General features: G+C 37.0%; 1 protein-coding gene across 3 annotated transcripts in view; it reads left to right on the top strand.

Moving 5' to 3' along the window:
- naaladl2 (N-acetylated alpha-linked acidic dipeptidase like 2) overlaps window positions 1–18,329 on the top strand; it is a 421,085-nt gene that overhangs the window by 225,404 nt on the left and 177,352 nt on the right. For all 3 annotated transcript variants that reach the window (XR_004340546.1, XM_032572669.1, XM_032572668.1), the window contains 2 exons: window positions 411–530; window positions 6,355–6,487. Coding sequence is in view for 2 of the 3 variants with exons in the window: in XM_032572669.1 (XP_032428560.1) it covers window positions 411–530; window positions 6,355–6,487 (253 nt within the window). In the remaining variant the exon portion in view is untranslated. The remainder of the gene's footprint in view (window positions 1–410; window positions 531–6,354; window positions 6,488–18,329) is intronic.

Below are 18,329 nucleotides of genomic sequence, written 5' to 3'. Positions count from 1 at the left end.
AATGGTAGAGTGGCACATTGTGCAGCATCTTTATGTTTTTGGTTTTTAATTCTATTATGTTAGAGATTATTAATTAAAAATCTAATCATCTAGACAGACAGATCTATTTATTTGTCCTCATTGGTGAACTAGTTTGCAGCATTGTCAGCTGGCATTTACGTAAAACATATGTACAAACATGGCATTAACAATGAGTTAAAAAATATACATCAGTAAAAATGTTGTCATGTTTCTTGAGAATAAATGATGGCAAAACCTTTGCCCTGAAGGAAACAGCTCAAATTAGAATTTCAGTGTATGTGTATTGTCTGCTAACGTCTCTGTCATCTCTGTATCATATTAACCTCAAATATTGTTAGATTCCTTTTGAAAATATATTTTCTCTAAGAAGCTGCTCTGTTTCTCTCCAGGGAGAGGTGGTGGATGTCCAGTATGCCAGTGTGGAAGACTTGAGAAGAGCCAAAGACTCCCTGAACCTCACTAACCAGATTGCTGTGGTCAAGCTTGGTCAAGCACCCTTATTATATAAGGTAAGAACAAATCAAAGTACAGCAGGATTGTGCTGATAAGCGCTTCACATTAATCACTTAAGGTAGACTGTTCAGATACTTGACACCTCAATGCAGGAAATCCAGCAACAAGAAGGAACAGATTTACCCACACTGAGGAGAAACATATTTTGACCTTCAGAAATAACTTAGTTATAACTCAGACACGTTTTCCGTCTAATAAAGAGATTGATGATTTATCTTAAGGCTCTAAATGTAGCATGCTAACTGCAGCCTGTTACAAAAGGAATCTTCTACTCAACACGAGCTAATTTGCCATGCACCTCATTTTTTTATACAATATTTTCTATAAAAATCCTCAGCCTGCTCCTTTGCTGGATTCCTTTAGCGTACTAACATTAGTAGTGCTTTGATTGATTAGGCCTATTTCTGCTTGGATTTGTTCCAAACTCTGCTTAAAGCAGTTTTGCCATCAATTAGAATATGACAGGGAAAATACGAATTCCCACCCAGTTAATTAAAACATAAACGTTTACTTGCATTTTAATTGCTCATAAATTTAGCTGCATGTTTCGTTCAGTCAAAAGGTAATTTGATTATACAAACCTGCATGCAAACTCTAAGAGAATATTTGGTGACAGAAATTTCCACTAATTAATAATTTAAATGTTTATCGCAGTGAAAATAAGAATTGGTTGCAGTCAGCTGAATTATCTTAATCCTTTCATATAGCTTTTTAAAACACTGGGACTCATTAATAAAATCTAAAATAAAAAAAAATAAAAATAAAAAAATACTTTCTGCCTCATGAAACAGTTCGGCTTCTGCAGAAAATTATTCATCTTTTATATAAAGCTACTGGGAAAAGAGGAAGTGAGACAGTGGAGGTGACTGCACATTCTCTGAATGTACACAGTTGAACACATCACACCATACTGGAACCTCTGGAACCTGTAATGATCCAGTAAGAAGCTGTTGACCCATTTGCTCATCTTCACCTAGTTTGTGACAGAGTTGATCATGTGTTCCTTCTAATGGTGCTGCGAGTCAGCAGCTGAGAGAAATGATTGCCCTTTACATACAAGTGGAGAAAAAAGTGATTGATGAGCCTTGAACTCTCACTAATGAGTGTGTGACGGTGACTGCAGGCCCAACGTTACACAGCCAGCAAGAGTCACACTTGACAAAAGCAAGATGCTTCCTTTTATCTTCATGGTTAAACCCTGTTTGGTTCTATTACATCCAGAGTTAATGTATATCCACTCAGTCCTAAATCAGCATATTTTGTTCTGTGAATCGAATGTTAAATGGCTTTTAGCTCTGAATTTTATTTTTTTCATTGTTTCTGTCTTTTGGAATGAAATTATGTTTGCTGATGCGAGACTGTTCAACAGCATGTCAGCTTTTTAGTCCAAATCAAGAGTCACTAAAAGACAGTGAGTGCTCTAACATGTTCTCATTGTCATCCTTTAAACTCTATATAGTTTAGAAGTAGCTGCCAGTGATCCACACACTTTTTATCACTAGGAATATCATATGTGTAATTCAAACATAACATACAGCTCTGGAAAAAATGAAGAAACCACTGCACACAACCCCATTGAAAACCTCAAGGTTATTTCACCAAGTATTGATTTCTGAACTCCTCCTGAGTTAAAACATTAGTATTGTTGTTTCTTAATGAATTTTATTGTTTTCTTTGCATCATTTGAGGTCTGAAAGCATCTTTTTCATTAATTTGACCATTTTTCATTTTCTGCAAATAAATACCACATTTTTGCTTGGAATTTCAGACATGTTGTCATTAGTTCATAGAATGAAATAATAATGTTCATTTTACTCAAACATATATCTATTAAAAGTAAAATCAGAGAAAATTATCATTTTAAGTGGTCTCTTATTTTTTTCCAGAGCTGTTTATGTTGAATCTTAAAATTCGACACAACCTTGTTAAAAGGACACAGTATACATTAAAAAGGTCCAATAATCTTATTGGATAAAGTCCACTCACTTTCCACTGTATGATATGTGGTGATGAACCTGAAGTAAAGCTCAGCTGGATTAATCAGGCACATATGTTCTTTAGCTAAAGCCACAGGATCAGAAGAATCTCATTATTCAAAGATATCAGTAAGGATAAAAATAAAAAAATCTATTATTGTCTCTCCTTGTGTGTGTTTTTAAGGATGTTTTCCCAGCTGATAGTCGAATAGACAAGGTTACATAGGGGATAAAAATTGCAAAATTTATTTAATCTCCAGCTGCTGTGGTTGTCTTTCACATGCAGTGATTCAAATGTGTGCATGTTTGAGTGCAAATGGGTGAATCTGGCTCTACTGTAAAGTGCTGTTATTTTTTATATATGAGTCTAATGATTTTATCTAATATTATTATGAGGTTGATTTAATTATGTTTTCTGTGGTGTCAATTTGTCGCCATTGAGTTTGTTTTGTTATGTGTTTTGTTGGTGTAGGTAAGATGTGGGTCAGCAGATTGTCAAACTGAGCTCAGGTGAGATGAAGATGGTGGTCATAGGAACACTGGTCAGCGTCCAGTTAGGTTCTGAAATTCTCCCAGTGCACGTCTCAAACAAAATGTCAGATTCTTGTGCACTATGACTTCAGTGCACAAGCATCCAGCTTGAGGCATTGGATGCGTTTTTGAGTTGCAAAACACGTTTGGTCTGAATGCAGCATAATTAAAATTGGAGCAAGAGGAATGTATAAGACATTTTACTGCTGACAGAGATATATCGCTCAGCTTGACACTTCTCTCTTCTCAGTGGGGGATGCTTGTCTACAGACACGCAATTTCCGGTACAGCTTCATAGCGTAGCTACATTCATGTTTGAGCTGGCACAGTTTATACATCACAGTCAAATATTAGACTCATAGTCAAACAGAAAACAGTTTATATTTATACTTTTATGAAACTGACATCCAGTGTTCATTGCTTGTCCTTGCTGGGTTATGGTAGTGTTTGTTTGTAGTATTCATTGGGCGAAAGGTGAGGTACACTCTGGACAGTCTGTCAGTCCATCACAGGGAAACACAATATTAATACTGCATACACTCACCAGGTATCTCTTTGTTTTTGTACACTGTTCTAGTATTGATTTTGCATCTGTTTTTACCTCAGAACTACCTTAATCATAGCATAGATTCAAAAATATATCAGTGATATCCCTCAGAAATTTCCATCTTCTTTAACATGAAATGATGTCAGATTTATATAGCGCTTTTCAGGACCCTCAAAGACACTTCACAAGGATTCATACACACATTCATACACTGATGATGGCAAGCTACTGGATTGTAGCCACAGCTGCCCTCTGTCCCCATATTAATGTACTGTAAGTGATGGTATCAAATAGTTGCAGCAGATTTGCTAGACACACATCCATGATGAGAATGTCCTGTTCCACAATATCCAAAGATGCTCCAATGATGGAGGACATGGAGCCATAGTGAACTCGTTGACATGTTCAAGAAAGCAGTTTGAGATGATTTGAGCTTTGTGACGCCGTGCGTTTTCCTGGGTACATTGCTGTCACAACAGGATGGACATGGACACCAACAACGCTCTGTTAGGTTGATGTGTTCAAATGATTGTCAAGGTGGCCCAAAGTGTGCAATAAAATAAAATCTGATACAGTGCAGGACGTATCCATACTTTCACTGTATTTATAAAGAACAGATTATTTTTATGAAGATTTGCAGAGTGAGTTGCAGATGTAAAAGTTATTTACATCTGCAATTATTTGCAGATTTTACAATATTTTACATTTTGTAAAATGTAAAATTTAAATGTTACATTATTTACATGATGATGTAAATATCATGTAAGCAACTGATTTTGTTGCTGTTTTCTATGTGTTCAGTGTTATTGCAGAGAAGGACAGTTGTGTAGTGTGTGGAATTTCCGTGGCTGGTGTCACATATTCAATAAAACTTTTATTTACACCCATGAAACAATAAAAAACAGAAACAAGGACACCTCCCACTGACAGCTGTGAAATACAGCTCTGTTCTGTGACAACTGCAACATCTTTCTGTCTTTCCCATCACTGCTGTTGACTAAATGAATGCCCTCATAATAGAAAATCTGAAATCACTCAATCATATATTTCATTCAATAAGAATGTAAGAAACTAATTTAGTGATAAGTATTTTTCTTGTGGTAATGTGACAATTTAATGCTGTGCTTTTTACTTGCTTTTAAAGCCTGATGTTAAATAGACAAACGTCTGTTGCTTGCTGGAGATTTCCACAAGGTGGCGCATCAACAAACTGTAACCATGCAAAACATCCTGATATTCAGGATGCTAATAATGAACAAAAATCAACAAAATAATGTGGCATCAATGATTTCAAATATGGGAGAAGTGGAATTGTGTTGCATTGTTGTCTTTTGGTAACTTTTGTAAAACACCTGTCATACACATTCATTTTGAGGGTCTTGCTGTGTTGTAACTAATGATAACAAACATGCAAATGATTAAAACCAGTATGGAGATTATTGAAAGTCAGTTGAAATGCCATCTGTTGTGACGTAAAACACAGAACTGATAAACTATTGCAAAACATTCAATGTGACATTGATCAGTTTGTCACATTGAATGTTATGATCCAATTTTAGAATTCAGTTTTCTTTGGTTGGAGTCAAGCGACATCCCACATTTTGACTGGATAATAGCTTGCTTGTTTTCACTAACAGTTCAGTGTTTTCAGGATGTCTCTTGTCCACCGCAGGTGTCTTCAGATTCGCTGAACATTGTCTTTACCATTCCAAAGCTTTAATATTCTCCCACTGAAGCTGTTCATTTCCTGGTTTTGAGTCACTGTGATTCTGAAAAAAAATTTGTTTTCAGTCTGAAGTTTTAAGCCAAAAATGATTTAGAGCTGTTCATAACGTAATCTACCTTGACAAAAATTCTAGTTTTCTAAATCTACAGTATAGTGCTGCCACCACTGTTTCACTGGTGGCATGCTGCACCTTTAGAGATCTATAGTGTTGTTCTTCTGCCAACCTTTATTAACCTTTTCTGCAAGCTGTGGTCTTTGCTAAATGATGCAGGTGATAATATTTCACACAAAAAAGCTAAAAAGCAAACTGTTTTTTTTTAATCTAATTTACTTTTTACATTACCCCTTAATCCAGTAGTTTTGTTTCAATTTAATTGTATGAAATGAATAAATAAGGATGGAAAAAGGTTTGAATTCCTGTTTTGTAGTTAAGCCTGGTATTTTAACAGGGATATGTAGACTATTTTATATCCACTCTCCACTTATACAATAAGAAGAAATATACTTTTCTGGAGTACAATTTGATAAACAACCAAAATCACTGTATAAGGAATATTTATTTAACTGTTGCTATGATGAAATTCTTTGTCATTTTCGATGGCCATTGTGTCCACTTCAGGTTATTGGTGGGTTTATAGCTTATTAGATGATCCTTGGTCTTTTTTGCTCTTGGAAAATGTCTTGTTTGCTTATTTCTGTCATTTTGCTTCAGACTCTCATCACAACCTGTTCTCAGCATTAATCAATGTGTTCCTCAGTTTATGTTTTTCTAAAGCTGCATAATCAATATTTTACATGATTTGTTTGTCCTGTTCAGGTACATTTCATAGTTTTTGCGCATAGTTTTCTTTAATGTTATTTTCCTTTTTTTGACTAGTTGCAGTAGGTGGTTGGACCTTCATTTTCTTTACAATACCTGTCCTGCCATAAGAAATTTAAGTTGCAATATGTTTATGAATAAGAATTAAAAATGTTTTTAATTATACCTTGGGAGAATTACTTATCTCTTTAATTATATTTCTGTGTGTTTTTGCACCCAGCTGTCTCTGTTATCTGACTTTGGTTTTCGAGGCGTTCTTCTCTACATCGATCCCTGTGACGCTCCGCCTGGCCGGAACATCTGGCACGAAGCTTTCAGAGTCACTTTAAATCCTGGAGGAAACCCTTCCTTTGGTAAGTGACCAAGGTGTTTTCTTTTTAAATGACATTATAATAGATTTCTGCTGATATGATTTTTTAATTAAATTCTGTTGATGGCCTACTTGATAATAATTATTGTTATTCTCAAATCATAGCACATTTGCTTGTCCAGTGACCTAACACTGAACAATAATAGTACCCACAAAACAATATGGAAAATAAATGTACTTGTAATTGTTGATATAATCTGACATTTTAAAAGTAAATGTAGCAAATAAAGATATTTTGGTAATTCTAACTGGGGTAAAACAAGAGAAGTTTACTGTCATTTAACTTTAGACAGAGTGCACAGCTTTTTATTCAGCATATGTAAACTTCTGGTTTCAACTCAGTAAAGTTATGTGGTAACCAGCATCTTTCCAGTCATAATATTCCAAAGTGTTAAATTATTTCTGATCATTATCTTTTCTAGGGGTTCACCAATGTGAAAGTTCTGGCCAGTATCGATATCCAATATTAATATTGCTGTTATGTTTACGGATGTTAACTATATCTCCTGATCATTCTGACACGGTGAAAAAAACACCTCCAACTCTGTGCTGCATCACTTACCAAATACCACATGACCAACCATCCTCTTCCTCCTGAAACACAAACAGCTGAAGGATGGAAATACATATTGGTTATTAATATCAGCACACTTTACATATTTTTAAGAAATGACTAACATTGGCTGATACCGAAGTTAATGTGGACATCTGTAATATTATTTTTATCTAGTGACTGCACTTTGTAACAAACCTTACATTTATTCAGTGGCGTTTTTAAAGGCTGACTTAGTTAATTTAATGGAAACTCATATAAAGTGTTCAGAATGATGAGGCCACTTTGTTAGGCACGCCTTGTTAGAACCAGGTTAAACTTTCTTTAGTGTTCATTACATCTCAAGTGTTCACAGCATAGATTCCACCAGGTGTCAGAAACATTCCTCAGGGATCTTCACATACCTAATACAGTTAGTTATGTCAACAATTTCCACAAAACTGAGCTATGTTCTTTAAACATCTATTACTGATAAAACAAAGCATCACAGACAACAAACCAATTACCAAAGTATTGTAACACCTTACAGCTACAGAGAGGGTGCAGCCCTGATTAGCTCAAGAATCCACCATGACATGTAGCTTTTTAGGCTAATATTTGAATTACCTGATGGAGTGAAACCCACACGTCTTTATGATGACTACCTCTCTGACGTTCTCTCTTGAACGTCATCCAGGTCTGACTACCCACTCTGGTGGGTGGTTTAACACACACCAACATATAATCTACAACAGGAACAGACTGATCACTACAACAACAATGCTAAACAATTTAAGAAATGACTAAAACAAACATAAATCCTACCCACAATGCCTCACTGAAGACACATGACAAACAAATACACCAGAATAATGCAAATATATAAACTCTGTTTTCAATTAATCAACATTTTCCATTTTCTTCGTTGGTCTTCAGATTGTTAAAATATGTTCACTAAAGAGCAAATCGGCAGGAAAAGTGAGTTTATTATTAACTCATATTAAAACTGCTTTAGCCCCTTATTACAGGGACATGGCAGGTGACTTTCACTATATGACAACATAGAAGGAGCAAACCAACTAATATTCACAAGTAATATTTTTTCTGAGATGGCTATGTGAATTTGTTTTGCACCATTTGTTTGGGATTATTTGGTGCAAAACTGTAAGTGTAAGATTTTTGTGAGTGTGACTGAAAGAATACAATTTGTGTCTTGTACAAGAATTTGAAGAGGTGTAACTGTTATTTTGTATTTATGAAAGACTGAAAAAAACTTGCTCTAAAAATATCTTCATAAAAACAGTCTTATTACTTAAGTTACTTCATAGAGTGAGCTTCTCAGCATGTGCGGTGTCGACTTAACACAATACGATGGGGGACTTTGTAAAGGAACACATTGGATTGTTGAATTTACTCAGCCCTGTTACTGATGCACCAAAAAGAATTTTATGTGACTTTAACAAGTAAAAAAATTATGTTAAACTTAATAAAGTGTGTTATGTTTGAAATTCCAACTCATAATACAATAACTCAAAATAAATTAAAAAGAAATAATAAATATTAGTTTGGGCAGGGCTCCATCTATTTAGTTCAACACTTCACCGAGTTATTTTTTTGAGTGTACCTTGCAATGATAGCATTCCTCTGTTGCTGCAGACTTTTCTACAGCTCATCTGTGATGCAAATCCCCCTTTCCACCTCATCCCAGAGGTGATCTACTGGATTAAAATCTGGGGTCTGTGGAGACAATTGGAGACCAGTGAAATCCTTTTCATGTCCAGTAAACCAACTGCAGATAACTGGGGCTTTGTGACATGCTGCGTTATCCTGCTGGACGTAGCTATCAGAGTATGAGTGGTCATTAAGGAACTGGCATGGTCAGCAACAATACTCAGGCAGGAATATGATGGTTAATTGAGGTCCAGTTAGTACCAAGAGCCCAAAGGGTTCCAATAATCACCAAATAAACATAATGTCAAGCAGAGATGTAGCTCAATAAAACTAATGTTTGTCCTGATGTTAGTTAAATAAAACCAAAATCCGCCTCCATCCTCTACAACCAGGTCATACACCAGTATTTTAAAGCTACGATCTAATGAGGCTAAAGTATCGTAACATTTGTTGCTGGTTACCTCCACAGAAAACACATAACTTTTGAAGTAAATACCATGATACAGGAACTAATCACAAGTACAAAAAACTGAATTATTAGGTTGCTTTAAATAATTTTCTCTAATTTTGCTGAAGTGTTCTCTCTTGAACGTCGTCCAGGTCTGAAACATGCTCTCGTATCTTACCCTGGCCTCAGGCAGAGGACGCCGTTCTGCTGTATTTAAATCAGCTTCCCAGGGCTCTTGTCCTCTTTGACCCCAGTCTTGTCCCCACTTCCTGGTTTTATGCCGGGTCTGCTCAACAGGGATGTGTCATTACCACTCAAGTATCCTTAGTTCTTGTAATAGCCTGAGTGCCATGGTGCAAAGACCTGTTGGAACCCCAGCAGATGTCTGGAGTTGCTGTGTGAGCATGTGAAAGGGTGTGTATGGTGTGTATTTCACTAGAAAAGAGACAGATGCTGACCATCCTATCAGATGGCCAGTTCCCCATCAAGGTTCTCAGCGCTAACTGAGCTCAAGAGACCAGAGGATGATAAATGACGCCTAATTGCTCATATGTGCCAAAGGTAGTTCGGATATGAAGGTTATTTTTAATCTTCTAAAGCATGTCATGCAGCATATGAGAAGAGGGAAGTATTTAGTTTTAACAAGGATTTTATCTGTGCATGCAGGCAACATTCTTTACTTGTCAATGGCCAGATCTACAGAAACTTGAGAATTCAGGGAAAGATGAGCGATAGATACCTGTCACAGTCTATGATATCGGCTTCACAAGAACAAGATGAGGTTTCAAAATGATTTTTTTTTAAATGGCAGTATTATGTATTTCCCAGGAATATAGTGGCATTTTATAGTGGAATAAAGTAACAAAAGTATCTATCAAGTAGGACTTAAAAATAATTTGATGCCATAATTTAAGACCTTGAAATTAGGCTTCTGTCTCTTTAAAAACTCCTGTGTTTATGATGACTGCCTCATCACAACATGGCTCCTCTATTAACCCTTCAACAACATTTTTGTCAGTGTTGCACTGAGAAGTAGCTGCTATAATGAGCTCATCAGATGCACAGTTCCACCAAGTGTTTGCTAATTTCTGATGGCTAGTCTGAAGAAACTTGGAAACTGCAGCTCTGAGGAGAAGCTGTGCCTGGAAACTGTTGCTATGTCCAACCAGGCGTTTATCACTGCCGAATGGTTGCCATTGGAGATTAAAGAATTTATCAAACATGCAAGAAAGAATCAAAGCAACACTCTAAGTATGTTTTTGATGAATGAATAGCCTTTTAACACAACAGTAATAACAGTAATATGAACCTCAGAAAGGTCCATTTTACATGATACTGCCCCTTTAAAAAAGTGTTCTTTTTACAAATACACAAAAAAGTTGCGCAAATCACTCACTGTGGTTTATAGAATCTGCTTTAGGGGTTACTGCTTTAGGGGTGGTCAATGTAGGGTTGGGGGGCTGAGTGCACCTGCTAGGCCTGATGGTTCATGTGGTCCTTGCTGGTCTGGGTGGTTCTCTGGTTCCCTCGGAAACTGCTTGGCTTTGGTTAGACTCAGTTCTTTCAGACCTCTAATGTGGGGAAGCCCTCCTCTGGGGGCTCGTCTCTGTTGTTGCCAGGTAACGGCATATTTTGACAGAAGCCCCCCTACCTCCATGAAGTGGATATGAGAATGTTGAGTTAATGTGATTCTCTTATCACATCGCTTTCCAATAAATCTTTACTCAGGCTGTCATTTTTATAATATCTAATACCACTTACACAGTAATATGTAATATTACTGCTTAAATGAAAGTTAGATTTTTATTCTCTTTAAATTAAATAAATGAAAGATTATTTCGGTTCATTCACACATGACATTTATGAATCCATACTTTAATGGTTCAGTTTCATTAAAATATTTCAGGCAGCTGAAAAGTCCTCAGATCTCTGGGAGCCACGAAATGGAGAAATATTTCATTTGCTGCGTCTTTCTATCAGAGCAGAGAGTAAGTTGGAAATCTTCACACACCTATTCATTGGCGACCAATAATGTCTAATCTAACTGGATATTATTGGTAATATTCAGTAATATCCAAAAGCACTTGAGGTCAGAAAACAGGTGTTATAAAATTTACAGTATTTCATGTGTACCTCAGGCAGCTGGTGTCCCACACACTGAGCAAAACATATATTTTTTTAATAATGTGTGCATCCATCTCCTTATCTTTTTCTGCCAGGTTTTCGCTTTTTACACGTTAGTTTTATGGAAGAGTTCATAAAGGATTTTCATAGTGTGGAGTCTGGAATCCAGCGTTGCTTCTCTGCAAGAACATCTCTGCTGGTTGGCAACAGTGGATCTCAAAAGTATTAACACCCCTAACAATCGGCATGAAAACATAAAACATGATTTTAAAATTCTTTCTACTTTAATGTATTCTATTCTGTATAATTCAACTGAACATGTAAAAAGTATATATGTCGTGGGAGAAAACAATCAATAATAAAACTTGTTTTTACCTGCTTTTCATAAGTGTGACTCACTTTAGACAAATATCTTTTTGCCCAATGTCACACATATCTAAGATCAGTGGAGAGAATCTCGTTTACAAGAAAGAAGTTCAGAATTTTTTTGACATTTTGTTGTTTTAACTTGTTACCTAAAGCCATAGTAAGCAGAAAGGGTCAGGGTGGAAGTTTTTCCAAACCGCGGACAAGACCAGCCAGAAGCTGGTCAGTGTGGCTGCCAGGAGGACGGCTGCCTCACTGAGGGAATGCTGCAGGAATTTCTAGCAATTACTGCTGGTGTTCTGAATGTGACCATAGCATTCTTTGTATGCCTGGACTAAGGATTAGGGTTGAAGACAGAAGGATTATCTTCTAAAAAAAAAACAAAAAAACATTCTGGCTTGGTTGTATACCTGCAGTTAAATTTGTGTTAGTGTTTTCTTTTTGTTTGTTTGTTTTGTTTTTTTAATCAATGTGGATGCAGTTATCATCAGCTCTAAATAGTGTGTAATACTGCATATTTTGGTTTCAGTACTGACTTAACATCGGTATTGCTGATATTTTGGATCAATCCTCTTTTATCCACCAAATACTAGGCTGTATTGACCCAAAACTGTCTGCTGGAAAACCGAACATAGAGGGATTTTGTTATTATCAGAAGAAAATAAGTCTAGCGATGACCTAGCCAGAGATCTGTAGGGATGTTTTGTCGTTGCTGCATTTGTAAACAACTAAATGACAGTACGGTGTGCAAACTTTTGAGAACCATCATATCTCTCCAACTTGAACCAAAAATGGCATTTTTATCTGTTATATTTATTAATAATGTACTCGTCGTACCTTTCATTAAATAGCAAGTCCTTTTGTGTAACATGACATGTACGCTTTGATTTTTTTTCATAAGGACTAAATATGAGCTTCTGTTGATCTCTAAGTATCTTGAATAATCAGTGCTCCTGCTGATTACTTGCTTTTCTTTGGTTGGATCTTTAAATGACTCCTCATGGGGTCGAGAGGAAAATTGGATCCATTAGAGCTGTAAAGTGAGCTTGTGCCATTAGTCTGCTAATTCTCCATCAGAACCTACTTAACATGTGCCGTATTATAATGATTCCACAGTGCTGTTTCCTGGCTGCTTGATGTGTTAAGAAAAGAATCATCAGAATTGAATGAGGAGATCTTGAGCCCAGCTCGGTTCGGACCGGGCCCTTTACTTCTCCCAGGCTAACCCAAACCCAGCCCTGGTCAGTTTGGAGAACGGAGGCCGTTTGTTTCCAGCAGACCTGGCCGTATCAAGCAGATCGTCTTCTGTTTAGTGAGACGTTTAAAGAGCAATCGCCTCGCACCTGTTTTGGGTTTAGAAGCTTTTAGCTTTCAGGCCCTTTGGTGTTTAAAGAGCTTTAAAACAGGCTCAGTTCTCTGGGGTGTCAACAGTTCCTTCCTTTCAAATGGAGAAATAAGCTAGAAAAAGCTGTCAGTAGAGCTCCCTGGTGGAAACGCTGCCAGTGGAGGGCTGTTTAAAGTCAATATAATTCCACTGTTTGCCTGGGTGCCAAATAATATTTCCCCAGACTTTCCCTCCACATCTCAGTTCATAGTTTGGTCTTTGTTGTCTCTCACTCTGCTCCTTCACCTCCTCCTTCCTCTCCTTGTTAATTTGACTGTTCCATGAGTTGTCACCTAGAGCCTGCTGAGACATACAGCAAAAACAAACCCTCATGCATCTCTCCCAGATGCGCAGCATATGATGTTGTTTACGTGTTCATGTCACTGCGGACGCGTAATTTGTCTGAGCGTGGGCTTTCGTCGCCAACCATGCGTTTGTATGTTCCAAACTTTCCTTGCGTGCAGCAGTGATGGTTTTAAAGTTTTCCTACTTATTAGTGTTGCATGAACACTCTTCCCTGTGTATGGCTCCAAGTTTTCTTCTCTTTTTTTTCTCCCATGTTTAGTAACACTACAATGACTAAAGCATTAATGAAAGGAGATGTGAGGGGATAAAGCTACATGCAGATTCCTGCAGAGACCGAAGTGTTTGCTTTGATATCATCAGCAGGTGTTTGCTGTCAGCCTTACTCCACGTTCATCTGGTTTGATATGCACCATGCTGCTGCAGCATGCATTTATTCTTGGAAAAGATCCTTCAGCTTGGAGTTCACGGCTTGCCGTGCAACCGTATAGACTCTTGCTAAAGACTTTGTAAAAGTTTTTTGTGAGAACTTTAATTCACAGAGCTTCACTTAAATACCACAAAGTATCTTACTGATGATAGTTGTTATAAACGGTCAAAATTGTTCTTGACTCGTTTAAATTCAGAAAACAGTTGATTGTGTAATTTAAAAAATCTGCAGCTTTTATTGGTTTGTAAAAGTATTCATATCCCTAGATTTTATTCAAATGATAAATTCAAAAGAAATGTGCAAGTGTTTTGTGTACAGCCCCCACCTCTGATGCTTTTAACTAAAACCAAATGCAACCAAGTCTTCACATTTTCAATAGAGCACAACTTAAGAACTCCTGCCTCAGGTCTTTGTCTTGCTGGAGAATAAATATTCTCTGGAGGCATAGTTCTCTAGCAGATGGATGCAAAATGTCCTCCAGGATTTCTTTAGATTTTGCTGCTTTCATTTACTTTCATTACCTTTACAACATGTTGGTGCCTCATGGTATGTTTGGTGCCGGATCAACAATAAGCTCAATCAGATCAAAAAACTTTCTTCTACTTGACCCTGGAGTCTCTCACATGCCTTTTAGCAAACACTAGTGGAATCTTCATGTTGTTGTCTCACTCAGTAAGGTGACCTCTATTCCAGCCATTATGAGACTAATGGCACCAACTGACTGGCAGTCTGTTGAATTAGGTTAGTCACTTTAGTGGTGCGAATATTTCTGTGGACACTTTTGATGTTATTGGTATTTAATATTTTTGGTATTTTGGGGTCAGTGTGGAGCTCCCTGACTAGTCCCCAGCCTGTCTTCACCCGGCTCACATTGGCACAGAGACCGTTGCTAGGGGCGACGCCAGAGAGGACCTCCTGCTGGCAGCAAAGAGAGCTGCTTCTCCCAAGATGCCTTCGGTGACTATATTCCAACTGAATAAATAAGCTTTCACCCCCGGCTTATTTGAAATTCCGTAGAAGGAATCATTGAATGATAGATGACTCCGTCATGAAACAGATACCACTGGCTCCTCAGCCCCATGCATGCTTCAGCCCACAGCTGAGAGCAGAAACCATGGCCCTCCACCAGGCTGAGGATGCTCCAACGGTCTAAGCTAACATGTCAGCCGAGTCGACGCTGCTCCACTAGCTGAGCAGTTCTCCCCACCAACACTGTCACCACTGCCTCATGCTTGAGCCCTGGACTTGAGAGAAGAAGTTAACCGCGGTTCTTAAGAACTCACCCTTGTGCCTGTGCAGGGATAATTTGGATAAGGATAAACATGTTAAATATCATGGTATGCTGTTGTGGATAGAGTATTTTATGAGATTGATTAATGGTCATTTTATTCATCTTACTTTATTTTATCATAGCTTCTTTCCCCTCACTAAACTACAAAGCTCTAAGATAATGCTAGCTCAAAGACAAAGGCTCAATGCTATTGATGCTAAAGGTAGCCCCACGCTACAGCATTCCAAAACTAAAGCTTTTCTCTATTAGTGCACCCAGCTTTTGCAAGCATCTGGAGCAGTTTGAAACAATCTGTTATTAATGTACGTGTTGAATTTAGAATATATATTTCAAAACATAGAAATAATTCTTTGTTAGTTTTAAGTTATGTTAATCTTAGTATCCCAAAAATGACTAAATAGATCTATCACTGCTGTGAGTGATTAATAAATTAAGAATCAATCATCCAAGAGGTTATTGATTCAGCAAAGTTTTTGATAAAACATTACTTTGTCAAAATTGTCTTATCTTCACTTTGCGTTCTGAATTGTTTGAACTTTCCTAGCTTATCTTATTCAGGTTTAATTTGGCCTAATTAATTCTTCCAAAACTCTGAAATTAAAACCTTGAATTTTCAGTATTCATACTTAACTTTTATATATCACCATATATCATTCTATGAAATAATTCCTGTTTTTTGTTAAATATTTTGGTATTGTTGTGTGCATATATCAGGGTATATCAGTTTGTCTTTATCTCATACATATGTAGAGTTTTGCTGGACTTCATTATTCCATCTAGTCTTATTTTAATACCTAGGCCTCATCATGTAACTGAGACTGGGAACTATTTGAATATTATTTCCTGGTTATCAGGTGATGCTCTGATATTTAATTGTGGTTTAAATGACTAGTTTTGTTACCATTTGCTCTCAGCAGTCATTTATAGATATTCATAGTCAAACCAGAGCTATTGTACAATAAACTAGAAAATTTCGGAAGAAATTTAGCCGGGGCCTGCCAAGGCGCGCCCGTCGGGCATGGGCCCGGCGTCGTCACGCTACAAATCGGCGTCGACGCTAAAGAACGCCGCGACGTAATCAGTGGCACGCGGAGAATCGCAAGAACGTTAAGCGAGGCGGACGTGCACCATTCAGTATTATAAAGTAAGTATATCAGCTAAAATCAGCAGAAACGCTAATGTTAGCGTCATTGCTTTCATCAGCATGTGGGAAATCACTAGGATATTTTCTGTAATTGATTTACTCCATTCAGTATACTAAACATTGCTAAAAAGTAAAATAAATACCTAATAGCTTATTGCAGCTAAAATGCTAACGCTAATGAACCTTGCATTGAACTGTTTAGTAACAGTTCAATGCTCATAAACTGCAGGAAGGCAGTTCATTAGCATTTACCTAATGATTGTCACAAATATAAATTTTCAATAACGCACACACACACAACATATTACAGTTTAAAAATATATATTGACCTTATGTTAAAGATTTCTACAAACTTTTTACAGGTAAAGTTTACAATGAACCAAAATTACAACATTTAAAGAATACCATAAATTTAAGAATCTAATGTCTCTGCAATAAAAAGAAATTGCTATCTTTTTTATTTTTAAACAACACCTCATATTGTTAAATAACTGATTTTATGTATTCAAGTTTTAAATATTACATTTGAGTTTGCATGGATGTAAAATTACTGCTCAGTTTAAAAATTGCGTTGTGTTCTGTAAATAAACAAAACACAAGCAAAATCAATAAACTATATGCATATTCCAGTATACTGCGTTTTGGTTTTACATCCATTCTATTTAAATGTAGTTTGTTTGTGCTTACCAATGTTTTCTGGCCGGATGTCTGGCACCGTTTTCCCCTGGTCAGTTCGTCGATGTCTGGTTTTAGTTCTATTCTGTGGCAATCCGCAAAACGGCGTGTAGGTTTTCGTCAGTAATGCGCGATCTGTGCTTGGTCTTGTTTAAAGTCATTATTGAAAACATCTGTTCGCACAGATAGGTGCTTCCAAACGTGGACAAAACACGAGCTGCATGGAGTCGAAGCTGTGGCATCAAATCAGGGGGCAGTAGACGGTAAAAGTCCTCGATTGAAACATCACGGGACTTCGCTCTTTAGCTTGTTAGCTTGTCGATCTTTCAGTTTTATTCGCTGGGAAAATTAATAATCAGCTTGAGGTGACTCTGCTGCACTCTAGTGGCGAGAAGCCGTAATGTTGGTTGGTAAGAATCGGAAGGCATTATGGGATATGTAGGTTGTAGTCAATTCGTGCTCAAAACCTATTTTAAGTCAATCAATGGGGCTGTAAAACGGTGGTAGGGGGGAGAGGGCGACATAAAATGACGTAGCCGGCCACATGTGGCCCGCGGGCCTTGAGTTTGACACATGTGCAATAGAGGATCTATCTGCTGCTCATGCAAAACAGTCTATTTTAATCCCATGTGTAATAGTCATTGGGTTAAATCAGTTATATAATGCTGAAAAAGCAAGTAGTTGATGTAAAAATATTCAAGGCTTTTATTTTGAAATGTTCAGTATGCTTCATTTCAGAGGGCCAAACTAATACCACGTGTAACAGTGCTTTGGATGAAAAAGTCACATAAAGCCAAAAACAGCAATTACCTGATGTAAAAATATTCAAGGCTTTTATTTTGAAATTTTCATCAAGCTTAATTTAAATTGCCACACTAATCACATGTGTAACAATTGCTGGGTTAAATCAGTTATATAAAGCTCAAAAGAGCAATTTCCTGATGTAAAAATATTCAAGGCTTTTATTTTGAAATTTTTGTTAAGCTTCATTTCAAAGGGCCAAACTAATACCATGTGTAACAGTGCTTTGGATGAAAAAGTCAAATAAAGCCAAAAAGAGCAATTACATGATGTAAAAATATTCAAGGCTTTTATTGTGAAATTTTTGTTAAGCTTCATTTTAAAGTTCAAAACTAATCCCATGTGTAACAGTTACTGAGTTAAATCAGTTATATACAGCCCATAGCAGCAGGTAGTTCTAAAGGCCAGTTCAGTCCTGATCTGTTTCAACTGAGGATAGATAGAACTACAGCGATGCGTATTCGTAGTCCAAACCAGCAGCCAATAGCCTCTTGAGATCCGTTGCTATGGCAAATAATGGTCTCAGCAGGGTGTGAGCTCTGAGCTCTGAGCTCTCAAACACACAATTGTGTGTTTGAGCAAACACGTTTTACTGACAAAAAAGCATTGGAAACAAATCCTTCTTGTTCGGGAACCGTAATACATATTCGAAAAGC

This window comes from Xiphophorus hellerii, chromosome 9 (genome assembly GCF_003331165.1).
Source record: "Xiphophorus hellerii strain 12219 chromosome 9, Xiphophorus_hellerii-4.1, whole genome shotgun sequence".
NCBI lineage: Eukaryota > Metazoa > Chordata > Actinopteri > Cyprinodontiformes > Poeciliidae > Xiphophorus > Xiphophorus hellerii.
The sequence above is the reverse complement of the archived record's forward strand: the minus strand, read 5'-3'. Positions and strand labels throughout refer to the sequence as shown.